This window comes from Aulonocara stuartgranti, assembly GCF_965226115.1.
Source record: "Aulonocara stuartgranti genome assembly, chromosome: 12".
NCBI classification, from domain to species: Eukaryota; Metazoa; Chordata; class Actinopteri; order Cichliformes; family Cichlidae; genus Aulonocara; species Aulonocara stuartgranti.
This window is the reverse complement of record NC_138948.1, coordinates 4,182,976-4,201,312: the sequence shown is the minus strand read 5'-3', so window position 1 is coordinate 4,201,312 and position 18,337 is coordinate 4,182,976. Positions and strand designations below refer to the sequence as shown.

At 40.5% G+C, this 18,337-nt stretch overlaps 1 protein-coding gene across 2 annotated transcripts in view; it reads right to left on the bottom strand.

Moving 5' to 3' along the window:
* The window catches only part of antxr2a (ANTXR cell adhesion molecule 2a), an 82,511-nt gene extending 65,495 nt beyond the window's left edge, over positions 1–17,016 (bottom strand). The window contains exons 1-7 of one of the 2 annotated variants that reach the window (XM_082556075.1): positions 16,964–17,016; positions 9,896–9,967; positions 6,944–7,015; positions 4,835–4,916; positions 4,647–4,751; positions 4,330–4,398; positions 1,652–1,732 (exon numbers count right to left, since the gene is read on the bottom strand). In XM_082556075.1, coding sequence (XP_082412201.1) covers positions 1,652–1,732; positions 4,330–4,398; positions 4,647–4,751; positions 4,835–4,916; positions 6,944–7,015; positions 9,896–9,967; positions 16,964–17,001 — 519 coding nt within the window. In that variant the 5' untranslated portion in view covers positions 17,002–17,016. Of the gene's footprint in view, positions 1–1,651; positions 1,733–4,329; positions 4,399–4,646; positions 4,752–4,834; positions 4,917–6,943; positions 7,016–9,895; positions 9,968–15,840; positions 16,347–16,963 lie in introns of those variants that run through there. The other variant, XM_082556074.1, reaches the window with a different exon arrangement.
* Between the last annotated feature and the right edge of the window lie 1,321 nt (positions 17,017–18,337).

Sequence of the window (18,337 nt, the reverse complement as noted above, 5' to 3'; positions counted from 1 at the left end):
ACCCAACTTTGCTGAGCTTTTTCCTGCGAGTTTTGTCATGCTGGTCACAGAGGCGGGGTGGATCCTGCAGCAAAAGGCTGCACAGATGATCTCAAATCCTCAAAATCCAACAGTGAAGCATGAAGGCCAACTAGTCAGGAATCCAGTATTAGTAATCAGAGAGGAATGCTCCTCGTTTCATTTGGATGCTGGAAGCGTCACTGCACTCAGCTCCTCTTCTGAGGGGACGAGCTTTTTTGTTGTTGTCCTGGACTTTCTCGGACAGGCTTTCAGACGCTTTGGATAACGGTTGGAGTGTCTCGAGACCACAAAAAACACGCACATGTGCCTTTAGTGGCAAGAGTGCCCTGTGAACAAAGCTCTCTTTCTGATAGAATAAACAGACTGAAGCATTTTCTTCAAAATATCAGTAATCATGTTCACCATTCACCCCAAAGTCTTTTATCTTCTGATCTTAACTGTTACAAACTGGGTGTCTGTACTTCTGACAGTTGACAGTATTCTTGGACTTACACATGAGAACATTTTCATCTTTGTGGTTACTCACACACACACAATAGTTCAACAACAATTACAGCTGCTTTCAATGAATCGTGGCTGCACATGCACGAGCGAGACTCTGCTAACAGCAGCTGCAGTGCTTAGATTAAAAGCTTTACATGTTTCTGTGTCTAAATAAACTATAAAATTAACACATTTATAAAGAACTGGCATGAAGTATCTCCGTATTACCTGTTTATTTTTGCATTCACAAGACAAAGGTAGAAAGCAGCACTTTCCTGTACATCACAGTCGTTTTAAAAGTAGAGCCATCAATCATAGCTCGTGGTTCTTTGCATCACACAGAAACAAGTCGCACCCTTTGGCTTTGTGTGCTTCCAGCTGCATGTCTGACAGCAACATTTAGCTCTGCTCTTTTTCAGCTCATGTAAGTCCAGCTCGGGTCAGAGTGCTCTGCAGGACTCTGGGCTCAGACTCATGTGAAAATGTTGCCATACAAACCCCCACCTTGGCTGACAGCATTCAGGCTAAAAGCTGCAGCACATGGAAAGTATAACTAACTGGCTGGCAGAGGATGAGGCGGCTGTTTGTGAACGTTATTTAAACACTGTTTAAGGGACTCTCGCTCTCTGAGGGCGACTCGCTGATTTCTGTGTCGCACTGGTGGCTTACACCAGCTTTTATTTTGAAAAATCATCTAAAAAATGAGAATTAGCTCTACTGAAGCCCTGCTGCTGCACTCGCGCCTTGTGACACAATAAAAAACACAGCGTGAAGTGGATGCTATATGGACAGTGACTACTTGTTCCCATCACAGCGTGTAATTTGCGACAGAGTGACTAAGACATTTCCGTCTTTGTGTGCAAAAAGAGGACACAACGACCAGTTATTTCCACAGACATTTTCCAAACAGCTTAGCAGGAAGTCCACTGAGGTTTTGCTCTAATTTGTGAGAAATGCCAACGAAGCCAAAGGAAACAACTTTACTCAATTGCTGAATTGACAAACAGCGTGCACTATGTTAGCAGCTGAGCTGTGCCTGCATACGGAGAAGAGAGGTTCAGCTGAAACCCACAGCTTGTTAGTCTACAGCACGAACGACAAAGCTACCTCACGAAGACACAAAAAAAGAGACGTCAGGCAAACTTACAGAGTTGATAATGCCTTTGAGAGCGTGGAAGCCATCTTTGACAGGAAACACATGGTCTTTGGTGTCCGCAATTTCAGCAAGCTGTTGGTATCACGAAAGAATGGAGTAAACAGGGAGCAGTGCTGATTTAACACGGCTTTCTTCTTTTTCTCTTTATGACTGAGCTCTGTCTTTCCCTTCATATTATGGGCAGGAGGAGACAAACAGATGGCATGACTGTGGCAAACACTTTGCTCAACTATAAAAAAAAAAATTGCAGCACAAATTGGGAGCAACATTGCCATTGTTTTTGACTTAAGTTCTCATCAAAGGATCGGTTACCAATGGTTACAAGGGACAGGCCACCATGTTGGAAGAGTGACAGTAAAAATGCAGACAGCACTGAGCATCGGTGACATTAGAGGGAAGAAATTCTTGACGTCACTTTACGATATGAGCACAAACTCATCATTTGCTACGGAGACAAATAATAAATACAATAAAAATAGTGTGAACGGTGTGAGGAGCCAATAACCGATTTCACAGCCAACAGAAATGGTGCTTTTACTCCACAGTTTCTAATGACAACAAAAGCTCACAGTAAGCCTTAATAGTTACACTCCTGTGGTCTCTGTACTGCTTAATATAATATCCGGCGACACGCTAAATCAACCTTTAAGAATTTGCTATTCTGGCTTAATAGTATAAACACACTTTAACTATTCCTGTATGATCACACATTCATTTACTGTGTATTAGTTTAGTTTCTGGTCATATCGCTAGTATCAAGTATTTGTAATGTAATTAACCTCAATTTAATGTTATTTTAAAGTTCAGAGTGGTTTAAATTTCCACGCATTCTTTAATGTTGTGAAAAACAAACACACGATGAGCCAAAAATATTAGTGTGCACCCTCTTTATGCACCCTCTCATTCCATTTCAAAAGGAAGCTTGTCCAAAAATAAAAAGTATGAAAAGTAATAACTGATCATGCGATCTAAAAAAAGAGTAAATGTTTAAATATCATGTCCTAGAAAGTCATGTACAGTATTCCAACTTATTTTGGGAAAATAATGACCGACCACTGGGAATGAAACTAATATTACCCTGTAAGACCCAAAGCAACAAAAAACAGGCAGAAAATTCAGATTTTTTGGAAATGAGATTATAACAAAATCCAAATTTTGTTTTTGTTATATCGTGCTCTGTATGATATATTTTTATTATATGTTTTTTGTATTACATTTGATATTTTGGGCGTTTTTGGCAACTTTTTGTTGTCAATGTTAATTTTAAAAAAACAAACAAAACAAAAAAAGAGTTTTGTCCATAACATTTTAAGATAATGGAAAGTATTGATCATTTTGATGAGATACAGGTCTCAGAAACTCATCTATCAAATATGCTACAAATGGCACTGTAGGGTTAAGATCAACACCTGAAAAGCGAGAGTGATTTAAGGTGAGAGAACTGGTCACACGTACGGGTGCAAGAAAAAAGCTTTGGATTAGACGGATTTCTGCACAGATTATTCATGAATTGTTTGGGGGTTTGTTTGTTTTTTTAATCTAATTCACAATAACATGCTGCAGGCTGGAAAAAAAGGTGAACCTTTATGCTTACAAGTTCTCCACAAGCTGCTTGGACTGAGGTGTTCCTAATAATCACAGGCATACAAAGTCTGGTTACTTTTCTTGAGAATAGCTGGGTGGCATAAACTAAGCTTTGATTACAGCAGCTTTCACAAAAGCACCACAGAGATGCGAGAAGCTGGAAAAGTCTACAGAGGAATTTCTAATGAAGCGAGTGTTTATTAATACAAACATAAAGTGTCTACAAATGGAAGAAATCCAGCGACACTGCAGCTGTTAGCAGTGGCGATCCTGAACAAACCAAACACTATAAGCTCAGTCATGAACCGAGGGGTTGTGTCTGCAGTAACTGACACAGACCAAAGGAAGCTTTGCAAATAAATACTGCAGCATCTCAAGTTTCAACAAATGAGACTAAAGCTGGGCTTTCCTGTACAGTGGAGGACTAAAGGAAGTGCGCTCTGCATGACAGAGGCAGCATCATGGTTTGGTTTTGCTTTGCTGCGTCCTCCTGCTCCTTGAAATCGATGTGTAAACACTGAATTTACAATTTGATCGAGCTGACAGGGATGAAGACATCCCAGAAATATGGCTCCAGGTCCAAAGCTCCTCCACATCATCAAGTAGTTATATGAAGCATTCAGAAAGGCAGAGAAAGCACAACTATTTACATGTTAGAAGTATTTTCAGCTGGTGTTTGTCTATAATAACAGAAGAAGAATCAACAACATTTTAAGAGTAATCGATGCAGAAATCCTGGAAATTCCAAAGACTTCATATGTTCCCTCAACTGTACATCCGGTGTTCCCGGCATGAACTCAAGCTTTAGGTCACGAAGACTCTGTTCTCTGCTTTAATGTAAATTATTATTATTTTTTCCGACCACCTTCAAGCCTTTAAAAGGTGAAAGTTTGACAGCGAGAACATGTTTGGGTGTCCTACTACTTCACTTGGTTTTTCCGCACAGGTAAAAGCACTGATGATGTTTACCTTTTCCTGACACTCTTCCAACACGCCAATGTGTCTTACACCAGAACCGGAATCACTGAGCACACATTCAGCGACAGACTCGTCTTATGTTTAGATTAAGACTAAAGCCCTCTTACCTGCTGCTCATCAAAGTCTTTGATACCCACACAGTAAACACGAGCGCCATATTTCCTCGCTTCGTCAGCCTGCAGTTCAAATAAATGCGTGGATGATGTGCAACAGGTTGAAATTTAAAAAAAGAAAAAACATCATGAAACAGAGTGCAAATAAACAGATGAACTGATACTTCTGCAAATGAATAAGTTAAAAAAAAGGTTTTTATTTTCTGAATGAGGAAAAATGCAGAGTTTAATTTTAAACTACGCTGAGGTAAGAAAGCAAGGGAAGGGGGGAGATAAGCTACATTTAGAGCTGTGGTCAGAATGAAAATCACCTGCTTTACAGTCAGTTCGTGAACATAAACTGCAAGCTTCCCGTCTGTCAGAGCCAGGATGATGCTGGAGGACTTGAGCGACTGTTGCTTTATCTGCTCGTTGGCCTGCAAGACCAGATTGGTGACGAGCATTTTATCAGATTTGTGTTTTACGATTACTTTACAAAGTAAAAGGAGAGAAAACTAACCTGTTCGATTCCCTTGTGCATATACGTTTCACCTGCTGGAGTCACATCTTTCAGAAGCCGCAGACCTTCTTCAATCTCGTGTCTAAAAATGTTGACGATATAAAGAAACGCTTAGCGGCTCACGCCACGTGTTGACACCGAATCACATTTCAGCGTGTTCTCTGGCAGCACTGATGTGTAAAATGTCTTTACAGCAGCTACATGATGACACTCACTATTCTGACCAACATCGGCTTTGTTGACTGCAATATCATCATTACAGTTACGCTACTGTTCTTGTTCTTCGCATCAGTTTTGCTGTTTGGCTTAATGTTCAAAGATAACAAAGACATTTCCAACATCTTTAAAAACCACTTATTTTATTCTTCATAATAACAACTCTCAGCATCAGCCATGTTCCAAAATGTTTCCAGTGCAGATGCCAGTGTCTTTTCACGTCATCTGTGCATCCCCTGTTTTCTTAATCTGATATTAATAAGTATTAAAAAGTTTCACTTTCCAGAAATAAGACACATCACACTTTTGTCTAAAGTGTTATTTATGTCATTTTTAAAAATAGTGCTAAATTTAGATATGGTTTTGATGACAGTGCAGATAAAAAATACGACAGTAAACCACTTGCCAAATTATTTATACCCTAAAGTGGTAAAAACCAAAAAATAAAAGACACTTAAAAATGCTTTTATTATTATTTGTCAAAGTATTTAATATTTATTTAAAGAATTGGAATTCAGATCAAGTAAATAAACATTTTCCTTTTCTTGGGTGAGAATGTTAAATCAGTAGTTATCATGCAGATCATTGATCCTCACATTTAAGCTTTTTAGGATGATGAAAATGTGAAAATACTCAATTCCAACATTAATATATAAAACCCTTCTGCAATTTTAATTAAAAAAGAAGCAGTTATGCATGAAGTTACAGTTACCACTTCATGCATAATGCACCTTATATATGTATTCACATGTGCATATACATATATATACATATATATTAGGGGTGCAACGATACACAAAATTCACGGTTCGATATTTTTTCGATACAAAAAAATGTTCGTGCCTTTTTTAATTTGTCATTTATTAAAATTATAAATATATATTTTAACTCAAACGTGAAGTTTTTAAATTTAATGTTGCTGAAACAACAAAGTAATAAAATAATAAATCTGATCGAGAAATCCCTCATCTTTGGAAAAGAGAGTTTATTACAGAGAAATGTCTCTTTCCAAAATAAAAGCTATACTATACACTTCTTCTGGGCTATATTCTCAGCAGCATATTAAACATATCAGGTCCCCATAAGGAGAATCAGGTGCTAACAGCTGTCTAAATGACTCGGTAAAGTTTGTAGCATGCTGCTTGTTGTTTTTGTCTGCTTCCACTTGTCTTTGCACTAGGATGATGTCGGAGTAAATGTGCAGTCATATTCGTTGTGTTCCCACTAGTGCTGTCAGCGTTAATTTGAAATGACGTTAACGCCACAACACGGCAAATCTCCGTTAACGAGCTACCACGGATCGCCCCGTGTATGGGGCTGGACGGCGTCAACACGTTAACGAGCTAACTGAGCTAACTGCGCTAACGCACTAGTTCCCACCCATGTAATTGAGCATTGCGTGGCACATCCGACATACTGTTTTACTTTAGTCCATGACGCGCTTACCTTCAGGGTCATACCTCACATGAAGACCAAAATAGTTCCAAAGGCCAGATCTGAATGAGGGTGGGGGAGGTTCAATTTGCCATGTTGCAGCGAGCTTAGCTTCTGTCTTGCTAGCTTGCGCTGCTCTCAGTGGATCTGCGCTCGACAGTGCAGCCTAGGCAGAGTAGTCGAACGCAGATTCACTGAGCTCTCAACACAGACAGCATCATCAGAAGAAAAGTTGATAAAATAAATTAAACATTTTGTATTGTTCGCTACATATGCGTACCAAACCGAAAGCACTGTATCTAACGGTTCAATATCGATACGAGTATCGTTGCACCCCTAACATATATATGTGTGTGTGTGTGTGTGTGTGTGTGTGTGTGTGTGTGTGTATTTAGTGAGTACAGTGTACGTGTATTTGCATATACATGTCTGTGTGCCATTTAGGGTTCACTCTGGTACCTTTCTCCAGTCAGAGGCAGCAGGACTTTGGCTTGGGCAGAGAAAACGATGAATGAGACTCTCATTCTCGGACTGAAAAACAGAAGGACATGGATTCGTTTTAAATAAACAAACAGAAGCAATACTCTAAATGTCTCATTTAGTTGCTTGTTGTAAATAATAACAACTAAAAAAAACCCTGTAATATGATACGTTTTATTATCCTGTACAAAAATCTGCACTTCTGTCCTTTGTCGTCTTTACCAAACCATCGCGGCCACAATCAAACACGTGAAGTTCTCAGACTAGCTGGGAATGTGTCAGTGTGACAGACAGTGTTATATAAAGCTTTTACATCAGTTCAGTTCAGTTAAAGGGAATTAAAGACGCATTAATAATGAACCAAACAGAAGGGGCTCTTTTAATGTCAACTAATATTAGTGGATGACTTAAAGCAGCTTCTGTGGGACTGAGGAAGTGATTAATAAGACAGGAAACATGTTGTGGTAGTGAGTCACGCATAAACACACGAACAAACACAAACACACACGCGCACACATACACAGGCGCAAATATAGTATAGAATCTATATATTTTGTACCTGTGACTTTTTAAGGGTGTTAAACGACACGTTGGACACTTTGATGTGTGTCTGACCAAACAGTGTGGCGTCAAGTGTTCGCAGTACAGCCAGCGCTGTTTACATTCAGTACCGCTCTGTCATCTCCGAGCACTCGCTCGTCACCTCATGAATTATTAATAATTTATTTTTTTAAACAAACATGGCTGGTTTCTGAGTCCTGTACACACCGACGCAGGGACGAAGACATGGCTATGGTGACATTCCCCAAAACTGGGGGTAATAAAATTACATTAGAACTGTAATAAAAGACATAAAATGAGAAATGAATGAAATAGAATATATAAAATTACACATTTTCATATATAGATATAAGCTCTGACTAAGCTGGATTTAAAAAATGACAAGATCTGATGAGTACTGGGGGAATTATTTAGTTTTAATATTATAAAACAATGATTTCTCAATACTTTTATTTAAGCCAACATAAACTACAAGTGCATTTCTTCAGTAAGGTTTCACTATAAAATTCAGTTAACAAACTAAAATCCAAAGAAGCTCTAAGTAACCAGCAGCAGGGCGTGACACACTTTCACTCGTCCTCACTAGAATACCGAAATCAATCACAAGGGCGTGATGGGTCGTCGGTTAAAAGGAGCACGAAATATTGAGCAGGCAAATTAAATATACACTAAACCTTTAGAGAACATCTACAAGGGATTTTTTATTTTAAAAATACTAGTGATGAAACAAATATTTCTGCCAACAGCCACCTAAAAATATGATTACAAGGAAGTGGGTTTGAGAAGTGACCGCATTGAGAGACTTTCATGCTAAAGGTGGCGTTCACTGTAACACATTTTCCTGTTAAATTAGAATAAAGAAGTGCTGGAAAAATAGACGTGTCAGCGTGAGGCTGGTGTCCTACGGTTTAACTTTTCGAGCATCAAGTGTTTGATGGTGTAAAAAAGACCAGACCACAGACAAACTGCGAAGCGTCCAAGTCAACTGAAAGACAGAATCCTCTTACACTGCAAGCTTGACCTTAAAGTTTTTATCCTGCGCAATCATAAAGGTAACAGCGACGCGGTCGTCCTCGTCATATGTGGATTCCAATCAGCGACGCAATTTAGGGTGAAAAACATCGTGTAACCATGAAATCACAGGATGCTATAAGTAACTAAAGTAAATATACTTCTGCGTCGCTTAAACAATACTCTGGTGAATACTCGATTACATGCACTCGGTTACTTCACACCTCTGCTACAGACAGAAAGCACACGGATGCCATCCCACAGAGCGAGTTAAACTTCAGATAATTAAGTGTTTCCTTCAGAGATCCGAAGCCTTCAGAGCATAAGGAGAGGTGCTGATATTTCTCACCCACATGACACATGGCCCAGTCGCGATCCTCCCCCGCAAAAATAGCACAATCTTTAAGCCACACGGCCAGATTTGGCAGGGAGCGGTAGCAGCCGTATACATCCACATCCTGTCTGCAAGTTTCGGGACTCATATGTGGACTAAAAACTAACCGCACGCAAGTCACGGATGAGAAATCGTGGGTGGTGACTTAACGTCGAACTTTAGGTTTTAACTGGAGCTTAAGATGTTATTTGTTACCTCTTTAGCAGTACTGGGATCTTTTCTTATTTCTAAGAAAGACTTGGGATAAAGACGCAGTTGATGCCAAGGACAAATCAGAGGGTGGTGTTGGGTTTTTTTTTCTTTGAGAATGGTGGAGAGGGGGGTGATGAAGTAGTCCAGTTTGCTCCACATGGCGGAACAGAAGTGCTCTTGGTGAGCGAGCATTGTTTAGCAGATTGTCCTCATCGCCTTCCAGTGTTCTTTTGCTTTACTGTACATTGTCTGCCTGTCAGCCGTTCTGTGGTGGAAGCAGGGGATAAGTGTGGAGCCGGACCCCCCCTGGTGCAAATGGCCATTCTCACAGCCCAGAAGACTGCTCCTCTCTGCCACCCACTCCCACCTGGTGCCTTTGCTATTTTCTTCAACCAACCACTTCATTCTGGCTGGGTCGCTACCGTCTGTACTGTGCTGGCAGGCGCCGTTTGACTCAAACGTTATGCAAGCTGAACGTTTCAAGCCGGTTTCTGCCGTTTTGTCTTTTTAATGAATTATGTGCAAGACGGATGCCGTAGATTCTGCACAATGATAGTTTGTAAAACAGGTGGGAAGTCATTTAAATCTGTGCAACTGGCTGGAAGTAACGGTGTGAGCGCTTGAGTGATAGACATTTATCCCATAAAACCGCCATGCTGATGTCAAACAGATGTAAAACAGAAGAAAAGGCCTTCTTTCATTTTCCCCAACTTATTCCTCTTTCTTTTTAAACATCCGTGAGATATGAGAAAGCAGGAAAATATCATACTTGCCTCACAAACCGGTCAGTAAGGTTCTTCACAAAGGAATATATCTCACGCCAGTCATTAGCAACGCTTCCAGACCTGAAAACAAGAAAACAACAGTCAGCTCACAGCTCATCAGTTGCAGCAGATTGTGTGCTGGGGAGTAAAATACTGTACAGTATTTGTGCTTTGTACCACAACCACAGTTGGACATTTAACACCAGCCACATGCTGGATAATTGTGCAAAGTCTGTGTACTACAGCAGCCACTTCAGCTGTTAGAATCCTCAAACGTTCACACGAGGCTTGCCTCTCTACAAATGTACTTGGCCAACAGATCTGAAATTTAACAGGAAGTTACCGGGTAGAGGTTGAAGCAACAGAATGCAGTTTAACTTAATCCAGTTAATTTGTGCAGTTTAGTAACGCGGGAGTTCTCCGATGTCTGACAGGCCCACTTCTGCAACCTTTCGTTACACAGACGAGCTCTACAAGAAGTGCAGAGAAAGATGGAATAAGGTGCGAGTGCTTGTTCTACTGTCTTTGTCTCATTAAAACTAATTAAGAGTTGGTAATTGCCAAAAACGACACATAAATTTTCCAAGGTGGGTGTGAACCTATAGCCCTTGGCCCCTCTCACCCCTCAGTAAGTCGGTCTGACCACAATGAACGAAGTGTGTAAAATGTGCCCTTGATGTAACGACAAAGAGGTAATTAAACCAATAATTACAATTCTATGTATGTACGGAGAACATAAAAAAGAAGAGTTTGACCGTTAGGAGGCTCATCTTTCATGCCACCTCTTTCTCCTCCCTGCTGCCCATAGACAAGGTCACACAGCAGAGGAAAGAGGCAAGAATAAAGAAGAGTTTTACTCTACTTTGACAACGCTGGTGACTCTGCATATATTTAAGTGAGTTCTTTGTGGCTAAACATTGGTTTAATAGTTAAAGGGATGAGAATCACCTCTGGTTTTTGTTGGTTTTTGGTTTTATAAAAATTATAATGAGCAATTTTGAATCTTTATTTGCATGAAGCTCCCAACTTAATCTACTTATGTGTTCATAACAATAAAGACATTCTGAGTGTTTTCTGCTTCGTGCATTAACATTTGGGTTTGCTCTTATAACCTGGTGCCAAATTTCACAAGATTAATTTGCATATCTTGATGCATGCTCAATCATCCAGGTTAGTAAATCTCCAAAAAGTTGATTCTGTTCATCAGGACGCAGCGTTTTGTGGGAGAAACGTTTCGTCTCTCATCCAAGTGACGTCTTCAGTCTCAGCTGACTGCAGGTTTCCCCAATCTTATAAACAGTACATTTGCATAATGACTGAAACCAGCCCACTGATCAATGATGTACACATCCTGGACAGGGAGGAACGCTGGTTTGAGGGCGGAGTCAAGGAGGCCATTTACGTGAAAAGGGAAAGACCATCTCTGAAACGAGGAGGGGGCCTAAGGGTACATCTTTCGCCATCTTACAATGCTGTGATTGCAGTCATTCCCCAACTCTCTGTGAATGGGACTCATGGTCTTTGGTCAGTGGGTTTTGGTCAGTGGTCATGAGAATTTGCATAATTAAGATTAAGGAACTGACCTCCCAGCCCATTGTTCCTTCAGTGGGCTGGTTTCAGTCATTATGCAAATGTACTGTTTATAAGGTTGGAAACCTGCAGTCAGCTGAGACTGAAGACATCACCTGGATGAGTGACGAAACGTTTCTCCCACAAAACGCTACGTCCAGATGAACAGAATCAACTTTTGGGATTTAATTACCTGGATGATTGAGCATGCATCAAGACAAAGAATAAAGTAAGTTAACGTTATAACTCATCAGGACCTGCACAATACTGTCATGCAACAAAACTCAAAAAAGTGAGATGTTTTATCTTGGGTCGAGCTTTTAAACCAGCTAACCCTGCTTTTTCACCAAATCAGTAATTTCCATCTACTGTTTGCTCTTCCTGTGATATGGAGTCTAACTAGCGAGCGCTGCAGAGTCATTAGCTGATAGTATCTCCTCCTTCAACCTGTTTTGATTAGCTGGTGTGTTGTTGCATCTTCTGCAAGAATTTTCTTGCTTTTGGAGTTTGCAGAGGTCGCTCTCATAGTGTTGAGCTATCCTCCATTTTAAATAAACTATCTCAGAATGATTTAACAGGCTGGAAATACTTGAATTTTATGTTCATAAATCTTTAAGGCTAATACAGCTCCAGGTGGAGTGTGCTCTATCCACTGTTAGAAACCATTTCAATCAGTGTTTGCTTTTCTTTGACGTCACACTGAGGATGTACAGGTTGGTTGCCAAGTGTGAATGGAAAAAGATGACAAGTGAGGCTAAAAAGTGAAGCTAGTGCAGAAGTGCCACCAACCATTCTATCTAATGGCCTGCTGGAAGTCTATGGGAAAGTAGCTCTCAGTTCTCTTGCTCTGTACTTTCAGTAAACACTTTCCTGATGGGTTTTTGGACTCAACTGCTAGTTTATAAAACAACAGGAAGCTCACTTGTAAATGTTGGTTCCCCAATAGAGTCCAAAAGGATTATGATTTGTGTTACTGTGTGACTGACAGATGCTCTGAAAAGGGTTTTGAAAGAAAAAGGTAAGGCAGTGATTGCTGCCGCAAACATTACCACACAGTCTTATCAGTTCAACCAGGAAATCCTGAAGTAGAGCCATCATAGCTGCAGAGATAAAGTAAACTTAGAGATGCTGCAAGCTGACAAGTAACAAACAGTAAAGTTCAGACCTGTTACATTTAAACTTGCATTTGTAAATCCAACGCATTTGGCAAATTTATAAAAAAGAAATGCTGAACAAGCAAAGATGTGTGCACGCTGTCATAATTGTGCCAAAAAACCTTGGTCATCATCCTGTAATTATGCAATTTTATCCAGGGCAGGGTGGGTCAAACACAAAAGGGCCAGGCGAGCAGTGTTTCAACTCAGCACGGTGGCACATGTCCAAGCCGTGGGAGGGTGGGATTAAAAACAGTTGCTGTCAAGGCTGTAAACTCTCCTTCGTATACAGGAGGTCTTTTTGCATGGCACTACTTCTACAAAGCAGTTTTGCTGAACTGAATGTGGCTGTGAAGTCTCTGCATGTGTGATGTCTGCAGCAGGGCTGTGAGAGTGTGAAACACAGGAAGTAATACAGCATCAACATCTGCTCCAAGCTGCTTGCGCTGGGTTTGTCGGTGCACCATAAGGGTGGTTTCAATGGTATTCGAGGATTAGAAGCTTATATGTGTAAAACTCACACTAGTTAATGCTTTCACATAAAAAAAGACTTAAGTCAAGACTTTAATCAATGATTAAAAGACTTTAATTAATTTATTAGAAGATGCTCTGCTGTCATGTCAGATAGCTGTTGCTATGGATACTGAAACAATGAAACAATACAGCAACAGTTGAGAAACCTTCATTCTTCCTCTTCTCAACAATTCAGCATTTCCCAGAATGATAACATTATAAAAAGCCCATGACATGTTACTGACCTGTTACCAACTGTGCTCTTTAAACATACCATAAATATTATGGTTGAAGTCTGGTTAACGTTCAGGGTGCGAAAGATGAGGTCACGGTAACACTTGTGTGGTGGTACGAGCTTGTCACAGTAGTCGCTTCACCACATGCAACACGAAGCACAGCAGTACACCACGTAACCAAGACACAGCCCAAGAGTATCATTCACTTGAGCGGTCACAGCCCCGGCTTGATCTCGAGTTCACTTGTAGTTCTTTTCAAATATCTGACCTTAGCCTCGAACATTTATCAAAGATTTTTTTTACAGCCGAGCAGCTAAACAGAGACCTTTTTCAAGCCCTGTCATGAAATCTCCAGAGACATAAACTGTAAGCTGCCAGTGCATTATAATCATCATCTGCTGTTTTTAATGCATCCAAAGTTCCTGCAGCTGCAGACCAACTGAAGGCTCTACATTACATTACAAGGCAATCCCAATTTCCATTTCCACTTTTTAGTTACAGCTAACACTAAAGCTTCACTGAAAACTAACAGGAGATTAGACATGCAGCTGACAACGAGCCAGCTAAACAACAACAGCTGGTTATAAGGTGAAATTATGTCAGCTGAGTCTAAATGCCAGTAAATGACTATTACATCCTCACATTGTATGAGAGTATACTCCACTGACTTCTTTCACAAAGCTTTACATATTTGCATATTACAGTTTTGCATATTGACAGACGAAACAAACAGCAGACTGACAGTCACTACAGTTGACTGGTGGTCAGAGATGCTTGTCCTACAGTGACCACCATAACTGGGATTATGTACTTGAATTGGGAGGTGGAAGAAAACACAACTTATTGATTGCAATCTGCAAACCTCTGATATCTAGCAATGAGATTTTGCACACTGCCTAATTTTTAAGGTACCCAAAACCCTGTGATGCAGCAGCTAGAGAAACGGTGAAGTTACTAATCGATCATCCTTTGTCATGCTGTAATTCATGTGATACATCATTTAAACTGTTGTGCAATTTGCCTTGCATAACTATGTACATGACTCTTAAGCTGCAGTTAGGGCTGACATATTTGCTGTTGTGAGAATGAACGGGATGCTAACACAGTAAATATAACCTTTTATACTTCCCTGACTTGCTGTAGTCTTCTCCTAAATGTATCAAGAAAATAGAGACTGTTATACTTCTGGAAAAAGAAAAAGTGATACTGAAGAAGGTTTTATCACACTAGTAAATTCCTGCCAGGATCTCACTGATGTTTTTTTTTTTGAGATATCAGTAAACCTGAACACAGCTTATTCACTTTGAATATGAACCAGTCTCCACTTGTACCAGATTACAAAGAATTTAAAAGATATCCAGCTAGCCATAACAACACCAAAGTAAGCAAGTGCCAGGAGTGATCAGTTTGCACGCTGCCACGCACATTCCTTCTTTGTACTGTGAGTTTTGGTAAATGAAACTTGTTATCACCTTCAGTGATAAGGTCTTTTACATGCACAGCTTTAATCACTCTAGCAAAACAACAGTACGTTCAAAGCACAGGGAAGCTTCATTAGAGCTGACTGTATCCATCAGTCGCTTCGCACACACAAACATCAGCAACTTCAGCATCACTTCACAGTTGATTATTGTGCTTCAGTTGTATAGTTAACTATAACATGTCAATTCATTTTTATCACAACTCGCTGGCTTTTAAAGTGGTTTAGTTTGTTACGTTTCCCTCCCCCTGTCCAACCCCACTTCTGTAACATCACATTTTTACCCCAGTCAGCCACATCAGCATGACTGGGGTCTGCCACTGATGTCAACAGATGGGATTCAGGCAGAGGCGCAGTTCAGGCCAGGCCACTCCAAACTGCACGTTTGGATGTTAAAACTTAGACTTCATCGCCTGCAAAAACTGCCAACTCTAACATGGAAATCCATGTGACCCCCTTGGGAAATAAGAAATCCGCTAAAACTGACATTCAGAAGCAAAACAACATCACATATAAGTAGATTTATTTATTTATTTTTTAATGTGAAAAATAATTGATAAATAAATGGAATGAGTAGAGTGTATAAAGTTTTCAGTGAAACTAAAGTCGAGAAGCAGGCACCAAGTGGGTCCCATCAGACTTTAAACAACCCTTTGCCCCCCCTTTAGGTAAGGCCCTGGCCGTAGCACTTCATCTCCATAACGCAGCAGACCTGAGTGGTTTTTTCGGCCAGTAACAGTAACCCAATGTAAACCTTATAGTGCCACAAATTTATACACAGTCTGCATAAGATACAGGATATGTTGAAAACGCATATTCCTAATCAGGTCGCAGATAATCTGTCCACCCTAACCAAACTATCCCCCCAACATCCCAGGGGTGCACCGGCTCGTCCTCCTCCAAAGGCAAACACAGAAGTCCATAACAAAAAGCATGCTGCTGCAGCGCGATCAGACAGGAGTCATCTAAAGTTCACCAGCTCTGCCTCCAGTTTTCACTTACTTGTCTAAAACAAAGTAGAGGTCGTACGCCCCGTGACAGGACGCTTCTTCTGCCCAGCAGCACGAGGCGAACAACCCGAGCAGGAGCACCGCGACCGCCGCCGAAGTCCAGCCGCTCTGTCCGCGCACAAGTTTCTCCTCCGCGGCAAAGTAACGTGACAACTTTTCCCGCATGTTTGCCACACAGAGAAACGATAAGGAGTCGCTGCTCGTTGAGAAAAATCAAAGTTTAGATGAGTTTTCGGGGAGGAGGAGCTGCATGTCAGACTTCTTCCAAAACAACCAAGTTAACACTTTGAGCAACAAAATCAAGGAAATCGCCGTCACGTCACGTCACCGATGAAGTTTCTACATCGTTGTGATTCACTGCTCACTCACATCCTCAATAAAATCAAACCTGGCGAAAAACACGCAAAACCCCAGACGGAAGAAACCCAAAAAATATCAGCTTTTCGCAAACTTCACCGAGACAAACTGTGAGAACTTCAAGGGCTGCTCAAAACTCGTACTGCTGAGTGCTGTAGGCGTAGCTTTGGTACAAAATTAATCGCTTCTTTTAAAGTTCCTGCTTCGTTTTACAGATGTGCCCAGAAAAGAGCTCGTGTTGAATTTAACAAAGCTGGTAAATGGAGAGAAAGGTGTTTAATAAGCACACAATAGATGCTTTATTACGTGGTGGAAAGGACTGTTACTGTTACTGTTTTGTAAGTAAATTGCATGACGTTTGTTTTTTCAGGTTTTTTTAAATATGAAAATATAAAAATACGCAGTCTAAAAGTGCTCATGTTTCTGAAGGCCGTGCCATCAAATCACTCAATCCTTCGTTTTACTGTAGCCTACAGCCTGAACGCTGTACGTTTCATCACTAAAGGTGTTTTAACCTGGACAAAATGGACAACATCATAAAAATGTAACCATCAAAGAAAAGTGACAGGTCAGTCATATAACTTTGATCATCCAGTTAAAATGCACTGTGCTGCTGGTAAACCTGTCCTGCCAGTCAGTCTGCCCTAATTTTACCGCAGACCAAGCTCCCACCTGGCCGCCTCCTCCCACTGAAATGGCAGGCCCTGATGTTACAACCTTAAAAAAAGAAAAGAAAATGTTTATTTCCTCCAAATTACCGTCTACAAACTACAAACCGTCCCATCTGATTAAGCATCCGCAGAATAAGCTGGAACAAACCAGACACAAGGAAGTCCACCCCACACTGCCAAAGTTCCTGAACGTACTCAGAATTAACGAATGGTTTTAATGATGGAGCTGTAGGTTGTTAAAAAACAAACAAACAAACAATAAATATGACATCACCATAAAGCTGCTCGCGACTAATATGATGAATGTGTCATCCATTGACCTATTTTTATTTTTTTTCTGACGTTTGCCCAACTTTGGGAAAGCGCTGTTATACTGACGGCACTTGAAGGCGTCATCAGCCTCCAGTCCAGTCCAGTGCGCATGCACGGGATGGAACCAGCTGTTTCTTATGCAGTGCTGGAGTTCCCATTGCACACACCCAACATCTGTATCACCTTATGAAGAGGACTACATAATAATGATCACATAAGAAGGATAAAGAGTGTTTTTGTTTTTGCTCTGCTGAGATGTCTCATCTTTCAAAAACCGCGGAGAAACATTTCAAAAGTCTTGGTAACCTGGTGAAAAAATGTGTGTTTTTGTTGCTCTTAAACCAAATGGTGCTAGTTAGCTATTTTGGCTCCAAGGCTCCAAAGCTTCCTGTTGCACAGGGGATCTTTGGAACTAAGAGAAATGATTAATGATTTGTGCTTTCAGGCTATGAAAGCTGAAATGACCACACATGCTTCATCTTCTCTTTTTCTCACAATGACACAATTTCCCTAAATTCTTATGACATCTGAGTTAAGAGGCTTTTGTTGGAGCACTAACATTAGCTTGGCTGCAACATGCTTCATTTCAAACTGTATGAACACGTGGCATACAGAGAAGGCATCCAAAGCTCTTTTTCCAATACAGATCGAACAGTCACACTGAGGGAAGCAGAAAGTCTGCTGGCTACACAAGCACAGGAAGAGGATGCAGATGTGAGGTCCACCATGTGTGAAATCCAAGAAGTTACACAAAAAAGACATTGCTTAAGGACACACATGCTTTCTTATTTTTTTATTGTGGTATTTGTTGCAGTTTTTGAGAGAATGAGACGCTTTAGAAGCCTCTCCTCTCATTTCTTAATCTCCAGTCTGTCTGCTTTAGATTTTGTATAAAGTACTGTGGAAAAAATATTTGGCCCTCTTTTTGAATTTGTATTTGATTGTTGCATAAATTACAATCGCGCGTTTCAGATATCAGACAAATTTTAATGTTAGACAACGATCATCTGAGTAAATACAAATGCAATGTTTAAATGATGATTTTATTTACTAAGAGGTAGTAAAAGCTATCCTAACCTACCTGGACCTGTGTGAAAAGGTGATTGAATAATTGATGGTACCAGCCTTGGCAGTTAGAACTGACATTAA